Here is a 17,280-nt window from a genome sequence, read left to right as displayed (position 1 = left end):
AAGAATACACTAAATAATCATGTGATGACAGCAGAAATGGTTGTAGCAAGAAGCAACAACAGCTCCCAGTCTACACCTGCACAGAAACCCCAAGGATATCCAATTAGCAATGCCATAACAATATTCCTGATTTGATAAGTTTTGTGTTTGTGCCATTCCCAGGTGTTCCTGGTGTGGAGTCGTGACGTTGCTATACATGATATGCGCTTTGCCAGTGGTCTGCTGCACAGTCTGATTGGAGATTTATCTTCAGGAGCACAAGATGGCTCCAACATCACGAGGGTCGGACGCAGCACCGAAACACAACCACAAAAACAGAGGAGGAGCTGTGAGTACAGTGATCCTCCTTATCTAAACACTACTGATACTGTAAAGTAAATCCTTTGAGATTACCAGAATGTTTTAATGTTACAAAAGTTAAAAACGCAACCTGAATGTCACATGAAATTATTATTTTTGATATTAATGCCCTATTAAGTGATTGTTATGGTATACCTTAAACTGGGGATTTATAGACTACTGTATAATCCAGACAGTTGCCGTGTAACTATTCAAACTTTCTTGTTTGATGTCTTATACTTATGTAGAATGTAGTGTTCTCCTACCTTCTTAATCTTACCTTTTGTACTACAAATTTTTTCTGGATCCCTGTAGAAAAAATCTAAGTTCTCTCTTGATTCTTGTATCTCTTGTGATGTCAGCAATTTATGGTTTGTGTTGAGCCTGGTTTTTTGTTTTGGCAGCTTTCTGAACATTGGTCAGGCAGTAATGGAGTTCGTACAAACTGTGCCCAAGGTGGATACGGTTGTCCAGGGTATCCTTCAAACCAGCTTTCATTCCATGATGTTAGCAACAGTCACCATGGACACTGTAGAAGGTATGACTACAAAATCATGTTTACTGAGGTCTCTCCTGTGGGAACGTTTAATTGAAACAGATGCCATTACGGTGAATGTTTCACCTTAATTTCCAACACTATTAAAATGGCTTTCTTATCCCTATTGCTGTTTCTTATACCTCTGGTGGGAAAATATAAACTAAAAAAAAAAAAATAGACATGTACTGTAAAGGAGAGCAACACTTGAGAGACAAAATTAAAGAAGTTATGCACTCACAGGACATCTTGTATTATTGCTACATTGATTATGGTCCAAACTACATAATCAAGATGTGAATGAAACAAGTTCACAGGACAAAATAACACTTGTATTGAAGAGAAATATGTATCATGTGTGACATAAAAAGGAAGAGTAAGAAAATGTATTTTGATTCTGTAGCCTAACCCAAAATCGAAAGTTCTCACAGAGTGACTCAGTATGGCTTTGTTTTGTTTTTGTGTTTGCAGAAATTCTAAGCAATGTCCTGGAAGATGCTAATCAGCTCCAAATGACCTATCGTATGTTGCTGACAAACGAGTCTGAAACAAGTGTTTGGCTGGGCCGTGTCCTTGACAGTGTGATGGAAGTTGTTATGAAGGTATGCTGGACTAATGGTAACTCACCTTAGGTTTTGGCATGTGGAGAGATTCTGTGTCAGAATCCAACATCTCAGAGATATGAGCTCTGTTGTTGATGATGGTGACTCATCTCTGTCACTTGAGTTTTTCATTGTCAATTTAAGTATTAAGTCTCTGACTCAAGGCTTTTATAGGATTTTCTGATGTTTTTGATGATATGGATTGATGAGAACAGACTAAGCTAACAAAGACTAATTAGATGATGTTGCTCTGTTCTACCTGATGTCACCTGGGAATGTAAAATGTGAAGAACGTCTGGCTCCCTTGGAGTGGCTCTTATCTAGCAATAGCATAAAAAATGAAGTGTGGAGAGCAATGATCTGCCCCAGCAACCACAGTCTGCAACAAGCTTTACTGTTGGATTGGATGCCTTTGATTCAAAAGGTAAAATTTACTTTTATATGTGTAGCTTCTGGTCAAAAAAAGGCAGCCTTGCTATATGATTTCATACTTATATTATTATAATAAATATTATAAATCTACAAAGGCAGCCGATTCCTCACAAAAAGTCTTGATCCATTTCTAGTTAGTAGTTAGTAGTTTCCTGTTAAATGTAAACATATAAATACTGCATAAATATGTTTTTAAGCATGTTTTTTAAATGAGCTTTTATTTATTAAAGAAACAATTTCTTCTTGTCTCATATCTTTCATATTATAATCTCCAGGCACAAGGTCTATACTCCACCCTCACAGGCAAACCATACTTCAACATACCCCTTTCCATGATTCTGTCTGAGTGGCACGAGTTGTACGAAAACAGCATGAAGCTCAGTGAGCGTTTGTCCAGTGTGAGCCAAGAGCTGGGTGAAGAATACTGGAAGAACTGGATGCCTGACAACAACACCGAGCTTAATACTGGAACTCTTCAAAAAAGGTCTTAACTAAGTGTTGATCTTGTACAGTACTTACATGATTTCATTCCAACTTAGCATGCATAACAAACTTTTTTTTTCTGGTGACTTCATTTAAGGCTAACAAGACAATGCAAATTTTCCACTTCAGTGAATGTAATGGAAGAAAATTGATTTCAGATAGTGTTGACAACGTTTTATAAAGTGTGTGGTATTATATTACTGACTCAGACATATTGTCCTTTTTCTTTGTTTTGTAGTCTTGTCTGGTTCCTGATCAGTCTTGGAGAAAGAATTGAGAAGAGTGATCTGTGGCCCACAGTAAAGGACTACTTCTACATGGCTTACTGGATTTTGAACTACAGCCCTGATGTCACAACTCAGCCAGCAAACTGTGAGTTCAGCTTCTCTTCTCTTCTCTTCTCTTCTCTTCTCTTCTCTCTCTTCTCTCTTCTTCTTCTCTTCTTCTCTTCTCTCTCTTCTCTTCTCTTCTCTCTCTTCTCTTCTTCTTTCTCTTCTCTCTCTTCTCTTCTCTTCTCTCTCTTCTTCTCTCTCTTCTTCTCCTCTCTTCTCTTCTTCTTTTCTTCTCTCTCTTCTCTCTCTTTCTTCTCTTCTCTTTCTCTCTCTTCTCTTCTCTTCTCTTCTCTTCTCTCTCTCTCTTCTCTTCTTCCTCTTCCTTCTCTTCTCTCTCTTCTTCTCTCTCTTCTCTCTTCCTTCTCTTCTCTCTCTTCTCTTCTCTCCATTCTGTGAAAATAATGCATACACATACTCAAATAAATTTTGATTGTGTATGCATCAAGTCCCAAGCAAGTTCATCCAGTTTAATACCCAGTAAATGCAACTATGTTTTGTAGGTTCTTTCACATGAACATCTCAGCCCTTCATTGTGATGCGGATTTGTCCGGCCACAGTTTGTTCAAGCAATGACTCAGGCTCTGATGTCACCAAGCAACGCGCTGTCAAGTAAGTGACAAAGATTTTTAGTTTGATTGATTGTATGATTTAGAATTTAATTATCTTCTCTTTTATTGATTTTTTTAAAGTAATAATCAGCATAGATGAGCAGATTATTCTTTCATCTGTTTGTTAAATAAACTACACTGAGCTTAGATTAGCATTGAAAAGAGGAACAACTGCTTGCCTTTTCTAATTGGTACAAATGAATAAATAAATATGCTTTTCCCCAGCATTCTGAATGTGACAGTTGAATAAAAAACAAATTTTTCTGTATTATCATTGTTACTATTATACATGCATTGCTTTGAGAACTTTAAAAAGTGGGTGTGTCCTGTTCCACTCTTCTCTTTCTTTGTAGCTGGCTCAAAGGATCTGTGAATTTATTGCAACACGTGTACGGCAACATCTATAAAAATCTGACAGCCTCATATGTGAAACAGGAAATAACAGGTGGCGATGCCCTCTCTGTCTACCTGATTAATCTGATGAATAACCTGAATGACTTCCTCAGTATGATCTCCAAGGTTCCCAACCAAAACATCACCAACCCAGATGACCATGATTCCACACATTGGTAACCTGTTAGAGTCCTGTGGGTTGTCCCCCACTTGTGCCTTTGCTCAGCAACAAGCATCCACTTAATGCCTCTGCAATCCTCGGTATAGCCTCAAAGCTTGGAAGACTTAACCAGGATGTGTTTACCTTCAATGTGACAGACCCAGCAATACCTCACCTGGAAGAGCTGATAATGCAGTTCCTCTCTTTGGAGGTTAATCTCACATTGTCTCTCCCCCCAAATCATGGGACACTCTCTGCTTACCTATTCTCAATACCTCCATCCTGATGAAATGAACCATCTTATAAAATCAATTCAGCCTTTCAGCAACCAGACCTCAGGCAGGTTTTGTAGAAGCCATTATCAGTGCTGTGGAGCTGCTGAAGACACTGATGGATGCGCCAAATGGTGACCCAACTAACGTCCTCCTTGGGTACATACGCCAGATTCAAGAATTTGTGGTTTCTCTCTGTAGACTGCAAAAAATTGAACAAGTCATGTTACCAAATGGTTCTTACAGCATAGCTCAAGTCCACTGATCTCAGCTTGCTTTCCATGGACTTTCTCAACCTCCTCACACCTGAGAGCCCTTCAAAACCTTACACAGGTTGGACCAGATGCTGCCCAGGACATTGTTATCCAGAAGTTGTAGCATTCCTACCAAAGGAGGTCCAAAGTGATGCTGTTCACTTTCTTCAGGGTTTCAAGGCTCTGCAGAGTCACATCAACCAACTGCACAGCATGCAAGGACTGTTTGGCTGGGATTTCAGGCATCTTTACATTCTGGATCAGATATTAGACGTGACCCTCACAGCCAGTGGTAATGGTCCCCATCAAAATAGCTCCAACCATTTCTGTTCCAAAGGGTTGGGAATATGAAAAACACTGCTTCCATCATCTTCTCCCACTACTCCTGCCACCAAATGATACTGCCCATCTGGAAACATTTAAGCAGACCCTCGAGTTCATCAAATTGGTCATGAATACACCAATATTACTGTGTTTGGTGTCCAAGTGCCCTGACACAGTCAAACCTAACCATTGAGGACCTGAATGCCATTGCTGCACTGGCTGGAGCTGCCAACATAAATGAACTCCTGGTAAATATAATGGAGATTGCCAGTGCTGAGAAGTGTTTTGAACCTCAGAATGACATGATGGAAACAACCAAGTGTGTTATGGGACTAATTAACAGGGTCAGCATCTTTCTGACACAAGTACCTTCTCTCCATAACAACACAGCCATCCTCTCCCTCATCCCTGTAATTGTCAATAAGACTATCAATGACTTCACCCACATTAACTACAACTTCCAATCCTAACATGGTTCTTGTTGACAGCTTGAACCTCACCCTGGCCAATATCAAGATGAGCCTAGAGCAGAGCCAAATGAACACTTCCGAGATCATGAATGAAATCAAAGTGTTAGAGGGTCTGATACAGTTGATTGCCAATGTGCAGCCAGTGAACACCACCCAAATGATGGACCCTGTGCATGTCCAGAAAGTATATCTGGAGCTTGTGGAATGGTACTTGAAAAGGCTGGAAACATCACCAGTGACAGTGCAATCTCAGTGCTCCCTTCATCCCGTCTTTTCCATCACACAAATGCAAGTGGCATTACAGCTGTCACAGACAAATTTCTCTTTGTTTGTTAGTGACAAGGTCCAGTTCCTAATCAAACAGCCTCCAGGGCTCAGTGGATGGTAATGACCTGAGTAAAACTGGCCAGACACAATTGAGATTCTCCGGCATCTGTTGGACTTAATAAACATCAACCTTAAGTCATGGAGTAACATAAATGGCTCTGAACAGCAATTCAACACAACCATTCTACATTCCACTGAGCTCCAAATTAAACAGTACCTCAATCTCATTGAGAAGTGGCTGAAAGATCCCAATGTTCCAGCACTCCTTAGCAGTATCCTCCAATGGGAAAACGCCACCATGGCCACCCCTGTGACAGACCTCAAACAATTCCTGCAGACGATGGCAGATTTTCTCAATGATGATCAGCGTGCGTACCTTTCCATAATTAGCAATATCACAGAGTCCCTGAGCACGCTGTAATGGTGGCAGAGCAACATGGCTTGCAGGATGAAGGCTTCGTAGCTGCCATTATAGAAGCAGTGGAAACCGTGACCAAGATCTCCCCACTCCTTCCTAAACAGCTGGATTTCCTGGAAATTGTGCAAGAGTCATTAAATTTAATTCTCCAGCCAAACATAAGTTTTGTTTCAGCAAAAATCATCTCCATCGTCATCCTAAAGAATGCCGAGAAAATCATCCAACAGACTGTACCAGAAATGGTTTCAGAATACCTGCTTGGTGCACTCAAATTAGTAACTGCATATTTGAGAGCATCGATGAAGCCAATGGACAAGACACCTTGAATCAAATGTGAGTGATGCTGCTTTTTTTTTGTTACTACTCGCAGTCACTGTACACAGTTTTTTGGAACTGAAAGGGCTTGAAATGAGCACATATGAACATATCAACAAATACAAATAATTACAAAAAATATTAGAATAGGTTATTGCTTTAAAATTATATGCAGCTTGTACTGAAGCTTACAATAAAATGGGCAGAAAAACCTGTTTATTTTATGCTTGCTTGTGTCAAGGAAGTAAAAAGGATCTTTTAGGTATTAGGGGTTTTCTGTGTACAAAAGAATTCACTTTGTGGCTAAAAAAATAATAAAGAAAGCTGACGTGCCTGTAATTGTATTCTCTGAAATCATGACAGAATTTTGGTAAGATGTGTTAGAAACTGAAATGTTGTTTTTGCTTTGTTTCTAAGAATTTCCAATGAAATGAAGACACTTCAGAGCCTTCCTGCCGCAGAACTCCACAGCATGGCCCTACATTTCTGCCCTCATTAACATCACTCAGCTCATCTTGGAGTCTGGCCAAGGTAAGTCAGCTTCTCAGTACCACTGCAGGTGGACAGCATGTTAAATCCTGATGAAATCTGATGGAGTGGAGGTCATATTGTGCACTTCATTATTCAGGCATTTATGTCAAACAGCCTAAGAATGAAAATAGATCAAAGTGCCACCGTGCTTCTGATGTTTTTTACGAGAACAGGTTGTTCTGCTTGCAGTTCCGCACGGATGATTACTATTGTATGTTAGATAGTGAAAACGAGGCTTGCTTTGTGAGCACTATTTCTTTTATGATTTCAGGTAAAATGAGCCTCTGGGAAGGTTTTGAGAATGCATCAGCAGACAATTTGCAACAAAATGTTCACCAGGTAAAACATCTGCACTTCTTCTGCACTTTTGAACATTCGCAGATGAAAATAAGTTCACGCTGTACACTCATTGATTTATCATACTCCACAGATCAAAATGCAAATAATGCACAGGTCTTGAATTGAAATATGTATTGTATGTATTGAAACACATACATTAATCTTTGAATCTTTCTGTTATTGATGACACTTTTTATTGTCAGTTGGGCAAAATCGTGAGTAAATTTTGGCCACTGGTTGTGGAAGGCATCGGCTCACATGTGACTGCTCCATCTCTGGAGGCTTTTACTGCTCTTGTTCCACTCCTGGAGAACGTGTTGACTGGCAGAGCAGACCAAAACACATGGAACAAGTAAGTTTAATTACCAAGAGTAATGGAAACAAACCAAAACAGGTTATTGATGTTTTCAGTAGTTTGATATTAATTGGCACACACTGTATATGTGTGTGAGATGATATTTTTATTTAACGTGTTCCACAGTAAAGACTGCTGCTCAGTTCTGATTACCTTAAACCATATCCAATATGTTTTGCTACAGACTTGAACAGATGCTGGGAACCCTGTTGTCAACCCTTGAAGGAACAGAGTTATGGAGCAATTTAACATCTGTCATCCCACAGTTTGAAAAAATAGTAGAAACTGTAGTGAAGAACATGCAAGCAGAGAATGGTGAGAATGTAAATGAAGAACAAAAATAAAGCGTTTTTTCCTTGTCCTGTAACCAGAACTTATGACTCATGCAGCACGTATCAAGGAAGAGACACTTATTACCTGATAATTCCCATCACTTTCACATTGCTGCTTTTTTTTTTTTTTCAAAACTTGTGGGTCAAACACTCTTGTTTTCTTTTTTCAGTGATGATACAAAGCCTTCAGAAACCCATCCTGGACCTGATATTAGAAACTGTACAGTCCTCAAACAGCACTCATGTTAATTTGTCTGAAGTTCTGGAAAAAATGCAGCTTGCTATTGAAAGCACAATCCAAGCAGCTCACCAGGTCAGATAATACTCTTTCAAGAAAGCTTTCTGTACTTGATCTATCATATGTGTGAGTGTTTTCACAGTCACACAGTTGCTGGTATTTTATTTGTGGATATGTTTGCGTGTGTGTGTGTGTGTGTGTGTGTGTGTGCGTGTGTAATCTTCTGCATATTTACAGTACATAATAATACAATGCCATGCCATCCTGGCAGCAGACCTTAGTAATTTTTTGTTTGAGCACTTGAATGAGGAAAAAAACAATGTGAGGCTTTTTTTCCCCTCCTCTCTGTTCCACCTGGCTGCATTGGCATTTATTCAGCAATGTAACTTTACGCATATTTGCAGCCATTTTGTTTTGCTTTTTAAAGTAATGGCTGCCAGGTGAAGGTAGTATGAATATACTGATAGTGCTTAAAAGTCTATGAGGTTAATATGATGCCCTAGCATTTCTGTATCTACTGTAGCTTAAAACCTTAAACTAATTAAGCTGCTGTTTAGGCTAATTTAGCTTGGAAACAGGGAGAAATGACAGAGCACACTTCTGCCCAGAATGTAACTCAATCCACCTACCATCATCTGAAAAGCTCACAAGCTGACATAAACAAGTTACATAACATAAAACCGGAGCATGATGTTAAGCTCACCTGCTGCTGGTTAGCCGACTGTACAGAAACAAAAGTCGGAATGATCCTTTTATCTGTTGGTGTATTGTTAAGTCACTGTTTTACTTCAGTCTGATGTTCAAAAATTTACAGTACATTTACAGTTACTGCATATTCATTGTTTCACTGGTGTCAATACATATTTTTCTCATGTATCATTTTAATTCCTAAAAATCCACCATCAGATTTGCTACAATAGCCTACCTTAACACTGATCCCTGTCATAGATTTATGAAATGACAGAAACACTAGCTGCATTGTAAGTTGATTTTTAAGGCATACATGTGGGTGTGTACCATTGTATGAAAAGTGAAGATACCTGCGTGAGACCTCTGATCTTTTCTTTACTTTTCAGTAAACCGTGACAAGAGAGCAATTCCCTTGTGATGCTGGCTTTTGTGTTTCTGTCCTTGTCTTGGTAACCAAACAGGTTTTTATCAGTGCTTATGAAGCATGAGACACTTGTCTTTTTGTTTTGTTGTAGGCCAATGGCACATTGGATTGCAGTGAAATTCTCAAAGTATGGGAGCCAGTAGGAGTGGCAGCAGATTTAAGCCCTAACTTCATGGCTATGTGGTGCAACATCAGTTTGCAGCCTGTTTTGGAGGCCTATGCTTCCATCCAGAATGTTTACCCCCACATGAACATGAGTGTAAGTACAGACAGCCAAATTAACTAACAACTAATAAAATTTCACAGGAGAGTATAGTTGTTCATCAAGATAGTAAAGTACCACTTTTACCACTTGGGGTCAGTGTTGACACACAGAGAAAGTTATCAATCGCTAATAGTCCAACTCTACTCTATGTTGTCTTTAAAGCAGATGATCATGGGGCCAACCAGTGTGAGCGACACAGCTGCAAGGATTGTAGACGCTGTACAGTCACTCTACCAAGTCAACATCAACCGCGTACTTGTGGTAAACCAGTTCATCATGAATTTCTCCAACCAGCTCTCTATGCTGGCAGACCACTCTTTGAGCCCTGAGGCACAGCTTTACTGGCTCAAGCAACTCCAAGTCACGCAGCTCCAAAACAGGTCAGCTACAATCAGACAGTTTCACCACTGAGACAATGTGCTATGACTGTAGTTTGCTATGCTTCAAAGGAAAACACTGAAATGGTGTTCATGTTAAATATCCATCTAATTAGTAGACGATTGTTGATGAGAAATCACATCTAGTTGAATTAAGAATTTCAAAACCGACTTGAGAAACAAGCTGCTTTTCTGTATGTACAGTCACATACAGAGAATCCTATCACAATTTTATCATTCAGTTTTTTTCACCAACAAAGGACCCGCAGAATACAGTCATAACAGAATGTAATACAGCCACACAAGAAAAACCCTGCACATGGCCATGTATCTGAATGTGGAAATGTTCTGTACATTTCCATTAAATTCTGTTAACAGTCAATTTAATTTCTACAAAAATTCCACAGAAAATGACTCACCTATAGTATACATGAACTCACCATGAACTTACTACTCCATTTGGTATTATAGCATTATCCACAATACACCAGTCAAACCAATTTGATTCATACGTAATTACACAAGGATGTGAAGTGATCACATTTGCATTGAACTTGATTAATTTAATGCAAGTCTGCTTGAAAACTGGCAGGCTTGCACAGATAGCGGCTTAACTATGATTCAGCTAGCCGAAACATCCTCTTAAAATTGATTTCCCTTTATATGCCAGCTGCTATAACGAGACCAGCATGGTGATAAGAATCACATTTTGCATATCGCAGGGAATCAGTCAGGTCTTACTACGTAAGTTATAGATCACTGAACACAGTGGAAACACTCTAGTCTTTTTTTTTTTTACCAAGAATGAAATGGGAAAACTCTGTGAATAAGTATATAGGGTGATGATGAGGGAATATTCTTTTTAAATCTGAGTAAGGTCTATGTAATCACTGTATTTGGGAGATGGATTAAAATATGAGTTGTATTATATTAAAGGAGTGTTAGTCCTTTGGCTCCTTAGAAGTACTTTCCAATAATCTCCAAATTTAACTCAAGTTTATATAATTTTTTTTTACATGAGACAGCTCACATTGTCAGTTGGAGAGGCCATGCCTAATGTAATGTGTATGTGTAAACAGCCAAAGCTAATTTCCAAAATCACTTGCTTAACCTGACATTTATTTAATTTCTCCATTCCACAGTTTGTCTTCCATCAAAATGCTGTCAGATAAATTGCTTGATGTGGACCCCTCCTTGCGGCCTTACATGGAAGCTCTTGTGAAAGCTCTAAACTACATCCTGGACAACTACAATCTTCTTCAACAGAGCGTGCCTCCCGAGGAGCTTCTCAAAGAAGCAGCAATGATCTTCCTGTCTTCTGCGAACATCACCTCTCATGATATCTTCTCCGTGATGGAGGGCAATTCATCTGCATCTCTTAATGACTTGATAACGGAAATTATCAGACTGGTGATCAACATGAAGGCATTTGGTGATGAGCCTATGATTTACCAAATCTTGGAGCAATATCTGGCATCCAATGGCACAAGCTTGATTGCACAGAAGGTGGCAGAGATGTCTTCATGGTTAAAAATCCACTGAAGCATCAGGACTAGATCTGTTGAGTGAGGCTCTGTCCAAATCCTATGACATCCTAAAACCTATCCTGTCTGCCCTGTCCAGGATGAGCATGGACATGCAAGAAACTATAGAACTCCTGGAAGATCTAGCTGGAAACATCACTATGTTTAGACAGTTGCTAAGCTCCAGTAATCTTCTGGGTGTCATGGACCAACATCCGAGTGACTCAGAAATGACAGCCGGTTACCAGACACCTTTGGTCAGACGAAGACGCGATGTCTCGTTAACGATGACAAGAAACCCAATAGAAGACTTCATAGACCTTTACAACATTGACTACCCAGCCATGTTCAAAGCAATGGCTGTCCCTCCTACAACACCAGAAATTGTGGAGACAGCCCATGTGTTCTTTGCCAATCCCAATTTGAGTGTGGTGATGAAGGGAGCTACAAGTAACATGCAGTGGGGCTTGAATGCCTCTCAGGAAGAGACCATTGATAGTGCACTTGGGATACTCTCCTTCCTCACTCTCCCTGATGTGTCTGAGAAGTAAGTATTATTTGCATGTGCTTCAGTGCAGCTTAAGGTGATGCAAAAGAATGTGCCTAGTGTAGTATGTAGCTCCAGATCTATATTTGCTAGAAACTAGAAGCTTTCAGTCTAGTTTGTTTGACCTGTAGTTCACTATTTTGTAAGCCTCTGTTCAATTAACAGTCCTTGTTTTGTTTCCTGTAGGTCATCAATGGATATCCTGAAGAATGCAGTTGAAATGCTTCCTGATGCTTTACCGTACTCCTCGGTGATTAAAAGTATCACCACAGTGCTAGCCAATGAATCCCAAGGTAACTTAAGAGTTCAGGTCTTTTTGACTGAGTCTGGACATTTACTGTCTTCTTGTTCCAAGGGGAGCTTTACGATGAGAAATGCACATTTATTAGTTAAACTGACGTGACTTTGCTTTACTGACTCCAGAGTAAAGCTGCTTTTACTCATGCTTAGTCTAATTGTTGCGGTGCTGTCAAGCTCACACTGATGCCGCAGCTTATGTTTACATACCTGCTGGGAAGGTATGCACATATAAGCATCAGTCTGCTATTAAACAGTCGCACAGCTTGGAGCAGTGCCTCTGATTTCTCTAACTTTTAAAGCTTTTGCTAGACCACAGGAAGACCAGAAAACATTTTGTCAATGCTGTTGCTATTGTGTACATGATTAAAGTGCTGCAAAATTAATTCTGGAGATATGAGGAATAAGACTTCACACGAGCTTAGCTTGAGCTCCCAAAGAGCCCAAGGCCATATGGCCATTCTCCAGTAGAAAGCCACTCAGCACCTTTTTAAATCTCATTAGCAAAGTAGAATTCAATCACTTATCCTGTCCGCCCTCGCTAAACGTCTCCCCTCGCACTCACACAAGTGGACATCTATGACCTCCTTTTAATTTGCGTCTGTGCTTGTGTGATAATGTTTTTAGTGCATAGAATCACTTTGTAAGCAGCAGCAGCTTCACTTCTCTGCAGCCCCACTCATATTTACACACACACACACACACACACACACACACACACACACACACACACACACACACACACACACACACACACACACACACACACACACACACACACAGTGCACTGTTGTAATTGCAAAGGCCTCTAGGTGTTTAGCAGCCTGAGATTAAACATCAACATTGTCTAATTTTGGACTAATTAAATATTCTGTCATCATATCATGCTGCCTGAGGTAGCGCCTTTCTTAGGGCTTGTCAGATGTGTTTTAATGCACGACAGCGTCTAGTACTGCTGGCCCTTCTGGCCCCATCAGTCTAGTACAGGGTTTCACTTTAAGCACATCATTTGCTGCTTGCTGCCTGACGACGATGCCCCGTAATGGTGCAAGTTGTAATGAAGCCCAGTGGGATGTCATGTTATTCTGTCACCTTACAGACCTTACTCCCTAAGACTACAGACTCTAATAGCATCTCTCTCGCTTTCATTTTTCCCTTCCCTTCCTCTTTTTCTCCCTCTCTCACTGTTCACAGCAAACCTGACGCTCATACAGGAGATCATCCAATCAGTTAGTCAGCTTTTCCGTATCATCCCAACTGACCCACAGTTCAAAGAAAATCTAGACAACTTGACATCTCAGGTCTGTGCATTAATCACTCTGCTTTCACACATTTATCACTGAAAAAAAAAATATAAAATAATAATTCACAAATCTGAAAACTATAGATGTTTGTTGCATTTAAAAAAACAAAGATTGTAAAGTCTAGATTCCATCTCATAATTAAGACACATGATCTTATATGAGATTAGCTAATCCTGGTTATGTGATAGCTTTCTCAGAAATCAGAACTTGCTTGAGAATCCTAATTATACTAACTAAGAGATAATTATGAGGTAAGTCTTAATTTTACATGCTCTCTTTGATGAAAGCAGTCTGTTTCCATTGAAAAAGCTGTGCAGATTTTTATGTGTTTTAATAACAGATGCTTTAATTAGAACTACTTAAAATGCAAATTATTTTGCTATTGGAGACCTTATACATATAGTCTCACTTGTGATGTATATACCTATTATGGAAAAAGAGTTTTTTAATTAAATTCTTTATTTGAGCAGGTACTCTCACTGAAGCCGAAGCCTATTTTTCCAGAGACACCTGTGCACACACTTATTAAAGTACTGAGTTGTTTAAAAGTAGCCACAGTATTGGCATCAGTATTCAACAAAAACACTCAGACACTTTTAACAAACCCTCTTTTTTAGAGTAATAGTGATACTAATGTCTTGAAAGCCCAAAGTTACTGCTTGTTGTCAGTCCCAAACAAATTGCAAAAACTTGGATCACATTAATATTGTTGGTTTGATTGAAGTCCTTTGATCTGTCTCACGTATCTTTAATCATTAGACTAGGCCACAATGCATCATTGCAATTATGTGACTGATTTCTTATAGGTTTGTACCTTGGAGGGTACAGAGTCAGTGGGCCTCCTGATGCAGAGCCTCAACATCAAGCCCGGTCAGCTTTGTCACACTTTCCTGCCCGCCCTGCAGATCTTAACTGAGGGTCTGGTGATGAACACAACCTCTCTGCTTGATATCGTCAATCAGACTGTAATTGGAGACCCCAGGAGCTACAATGTCCACACAGACTGGTACAACGATGTTTCCATCCTTCTGTAAAAGTTTTCATTTCAAGGCTTTCCCCAGCAGACAGTAGCACATTCTTCAAAGAAAGCTGCTCTCATCATTGTCTAGATCTTTACCTTTAATTTAATTTGTAGTGTAATTTGCTAAATATGTTGCATCACAAGCTCTGTTTCGATAGTTTTGAGGCCTGCAAAATCAGATTGCGTTTGGAGACAGGAGGTGAAGTTTTCTAATGTTGCTTTAGCAGAATTTTCCAACAAGTCCATTTAGCCTGGAGGTATTTTTTTGCTTTTTTTATTTTTTTTCTAACTTCGGGAAAGAAATTGATTTTTTTTTTTTTTCATTTCTTGCTCAAAGTGGATTTTTCCGTTTGTGTGTTTGTGATTACAGGACCACTGTGTTGAGTCAAACTTTGGGCTTTAACATCAGCAGCCTGAGCTCTCTCAACGTTAACGCCACTTCTCCAGGTGAGATATTTCTTAATATATGAGCAATAGTTTAAGAATTTTGCAGCATGATAGGATTTTACATTCTAAAACTATAGCTACTCTTGATTTTATTTATTAACATGTTTGATTTCCTGGTTATTATGATAATCTGAGAAGATATATGGAATAAGGAAAGTTTATATGTAAAATTATATATCAATTTTGTCCCCGATAAGGTTTATTGTGATCCACAAGTGCATTTTGTGTCAAAATTTGTCAAAACTGTCAATTTTAAACCTGTAGTCATGTCTTATTTTGCAGGATGTAAATATGAAACACCAAAACATAACACTTTTCCTAGCAGAATGTTAATTTTAGCTCACCCTTTACTCATTTGCATCTGATGCCACCCCTCTGTTTCTTCAGTGCCCAATTTCCCCACTGTTCATATTTGTTGCTGTTGTAAACATCACACCCCCCATCTCACTGATTGTGACAGGCTGGAAAAAAAAAAGTTGATGATGCTTCTAAATACGATCGTATGCTGTTTCGATCAAAAGAGAAACCATGTGTAACTCTTTTCAGAAAAACAGCTATTAAGAATTGTCTAGCTCCTACTACATTGTTTATGCAGTGCCTGTGGCTCTGGATGTAGAGCCAGTTGTCTGCCAGTCAGAAAATCTGTGGTTCAACCCCTGGCTTCCCAGGCCATGTCTCAAAGTGTCCTTGTGCAAGAACCCCATATTCCTCCTGATGCATGTGCTGTGATTGTTAGGAAAATGGTTAAGCCCACGGATACAATAAAAGCATTATTTAATGTATGTGTGACATTCTAGGCATGTTAGCATTTTATGTTCATAATTATTTACAAACCACATATTTTTAGAGGTAAATCAAATAACAGAAAATATAATAAAGAATTCCAAACTTTCAAATTCTTTTCGTAGCTTCAGCTGTTCGAAAAATACATATAAATTTTCTGTATAAGAAAACAAGTGACAATATTTGGCCTGTAATTACATGCTTTTTTTTTTTTTTTTTTCCACAGGAGTGGTGACATTCGGTGAGATGCTGAGGAATGAAAAAGCCTTTGTTCAGGATGTTCAGCAGCGCATGGGTTTTGATCCAACAGCTCTTCACCTCCTGATGAACAGCACTTTACCAAACAATAATCTAGTGGTAAGCCAGATTGCTTGGATCACTGTTCAGTGAATCTGAGTACACACAAAATTACCCAGAGTTTGTAGGACTGGCGCTAGATGGTATGGCTTAAATGTAACTTTGCTTTGGAATTATTTTATACAGCACATTCAAAATGAGGCTTAGAAAACAGGCTATATCTTTGACATTGCAGGGAACATTGCAAGCCTAATGAAAATTACTCAGTGACTGGTCACTGTATTTACAGCGTTTCTCTTGAGCAGACACAGCAGAGCAGAATAAAAGGCTGCTCTCTTAATGTCTTTGACTGTGCACTGCAGATTATGTTGGAAAAAAAAAACTACAAAGAAATTACTTAAATAGAGTTTGCCAGCGGGAGGCAAAACATGTCTGTCTGCACACTACATAGGCGAATAAACTGACAAAATAGGCCGCTAAGTGGTTGTCAGTAACCTTTGTGACTCACTCATCCTGTGAATTAGAGCAACCGCATTTCCATGATCATGAACATTTTTACCTTTCTCAGTCTTCACCATTTCATCTATCCAACATTCTTCTGACCTGTTACCAAAAATGCTACCAAAAATAATGATGAACGCACACACACAGTAAGTTACCAAATGCACACTAGTTCAGGGATTTGGAAGCCTGTTTACTACACAGGCCTTAAATAAACAGTATTGGTGATACAAATGTGCTGCAGTATAAGAAAATGTTTATACCCCTCTGTGTTTTTGTGCATGAGATATCTCTTCTTGTGCTCCTGTTAGTTGTAGAGTCTGTTTCTATAACTCTCTTGATGCTTTTTGAACAGCTCCTGTCGTGGCTGATGGACCTCCGTCACTGCAACTCCACGCCACCTGCAAACACGACCGAGACAGATCTGATGACACTGAAGACCTTGTGCTCTTTGTCTGCTGAACAGTGGTACACGCTGTCAGTGCTGACGACTCGTCATGTGAACACGGAGAAAGTTGTGTACAAAGTAAGGCTTTGAGTCTTTTTTAAAAGAAACATTTTATTAAAAAAAAAAAAAACACACACACACACACAATGTATGAATTTGTGTTGTGATTGCACATAAATCTTTCTTCAACAAAGAAATCGTTTCTGTTGGCCACTCACAAAACATGTTTTGCCAGGGCGTCTTTGTTGATCAACATGTGAGCCAGAAAGAAAGGCCTTTGTACAAGAAAATGTTTGT

General features: G+C 39.3%; 3 protein-coding genes across 3 annotated transcripts in view; all 3 read left to right on the top strand.

Annotated features, from left to right (window-relative positions):
- The first annotated feature begins 208 nt into the window (after positions 1–208).
- On the top strand, positions 209–4,535 carry LOC115800150 (uncharacterized). Its single transcript, XM_030757409.1, has 8 exons — positions 209–328; positions 744–877; positions 1,346–1,476; positions 1,736–1,900; positions 2,184–2,392; positions 2,630–2,763; positions 3,224–3,332; positions 3,685–4,535. Exons 2-7 carry the CDS (start codon positions 769–771, stop codon positions 3,235–3,237), a joined length of 762 nt encoding a protein of 253 aa, XP_030613269.1. The 5' UTR covers positions 209–328; positions 744–768; the 3' UTR covers positions 3,238–3,332; positions 3,685–4,535.
- On the top strand, positions 3,259–4,692 carry LOC115800674 (uncharacterized). The gene is given in 7 exon segments (XM_030758162.1): positions 3,259–3,332; positions 3,685–3,850; positions 3,913–4,116; positions 4,118–4,222; positions 4,224–4,415; positions 4,417–4,467; positions 4,469–4,692. Coding segments are annotated over 7 exon segments (858 nt in total). The 3' UTR covers positions 4,535–4,692.
- A 1,573-nt stretch (positions 4,693–6,265) lies between these two features.
- The window catches only part of abca12 (ATP-binding cassette, sub-family A (ABC1), member 12), a 44,071-nt gene continuing 33,056 nt past the window's right edge, over positions 6,266–17,280 (top strand). Inside the window, 16 exon segments of the mRNA XM_030757406.1 lie at positions 6,266–6,282; positions 6,682–6,795; positions 7,067–7,134; positions 7,338–7,486; positions 7,674–7,804; positions 7,992–8,134; positions 9,265–9,432; positions 9,604–9,818; positions 10,958–11,345; positions 11,347–11,885; positions 12,072–12,178; positions 13,377–13,483; positions 14,293–14,492; positions 14,878–14,954; positions 15,964–16,094; positions 16,891–17,061. Of these exon segments, the coding sequence (XP_030613266.1) occupies positions 7,072–7,134; positions 7,338–7,486; positions 7,674–7,804; positions 7,992–8,134; positions 9,265–9,432; positions 9,604–9,818; positions 10,958–11,345; positions 11,347–11,885; positions 12,072–12,178; positions 13,377–13,483; positions 14,293–14,492; positions 14,878–14,954; positions 15,964–16,094; positions 16,891–17,061 (2,589 nt within the window). The 5' untranslated portion in view covers positions 6,266–6,282; positions 6,682–6,795; positions 7,067–7,071.

This window comes from Archocentrus centrarchus, chromosome 21 (assembly GCF_007364275.1).
Source record: "Archocentrus centrarchus isolate MPI-CPG fArcCen1 chromosome 21, fArcCen1, whole genome shotgun sequence".
Classification (NCBI taxonomy): domain Eukaryota; kingdom Metazoa; phylum Chordata; class Actinopteri; order Cichliformes; family Cichlidae; genus Archocentrus; species Archocentrus centrarchus.
Note: the sequence above shows the minus strand (reverse complement) of the source record. Positions and strands in the feature narration are given on the sequence as shown.

What these genes read in the sequence shown, in the direction of transcription:
- LOC115800150 (XM_030757409.1), top strand. Translation starts at nt 769, where the DNA reads ATGGAGTTCGTACAAACTGTGCCCAAGGTGGATACGGTTGTCCAGGGT. An exon ending in TGATGGAAGTTGTTATGAAG is followed by an intron (nt 1,477 to 1,735) that starts GTATGCTGGACT and finishes GCTCTGTTCTAC; the next exon opens with CTGATGTCACCTGGGAATGT. An exon ending in GGATGCCTTTGATTCAAAAG is followed by an intron (nt 1,901 to 2,183) that starts GTAAAATTTACT and finishes TATAATCTCCAG; the next exon opens with GCACAAGGTCTATACTCCAC.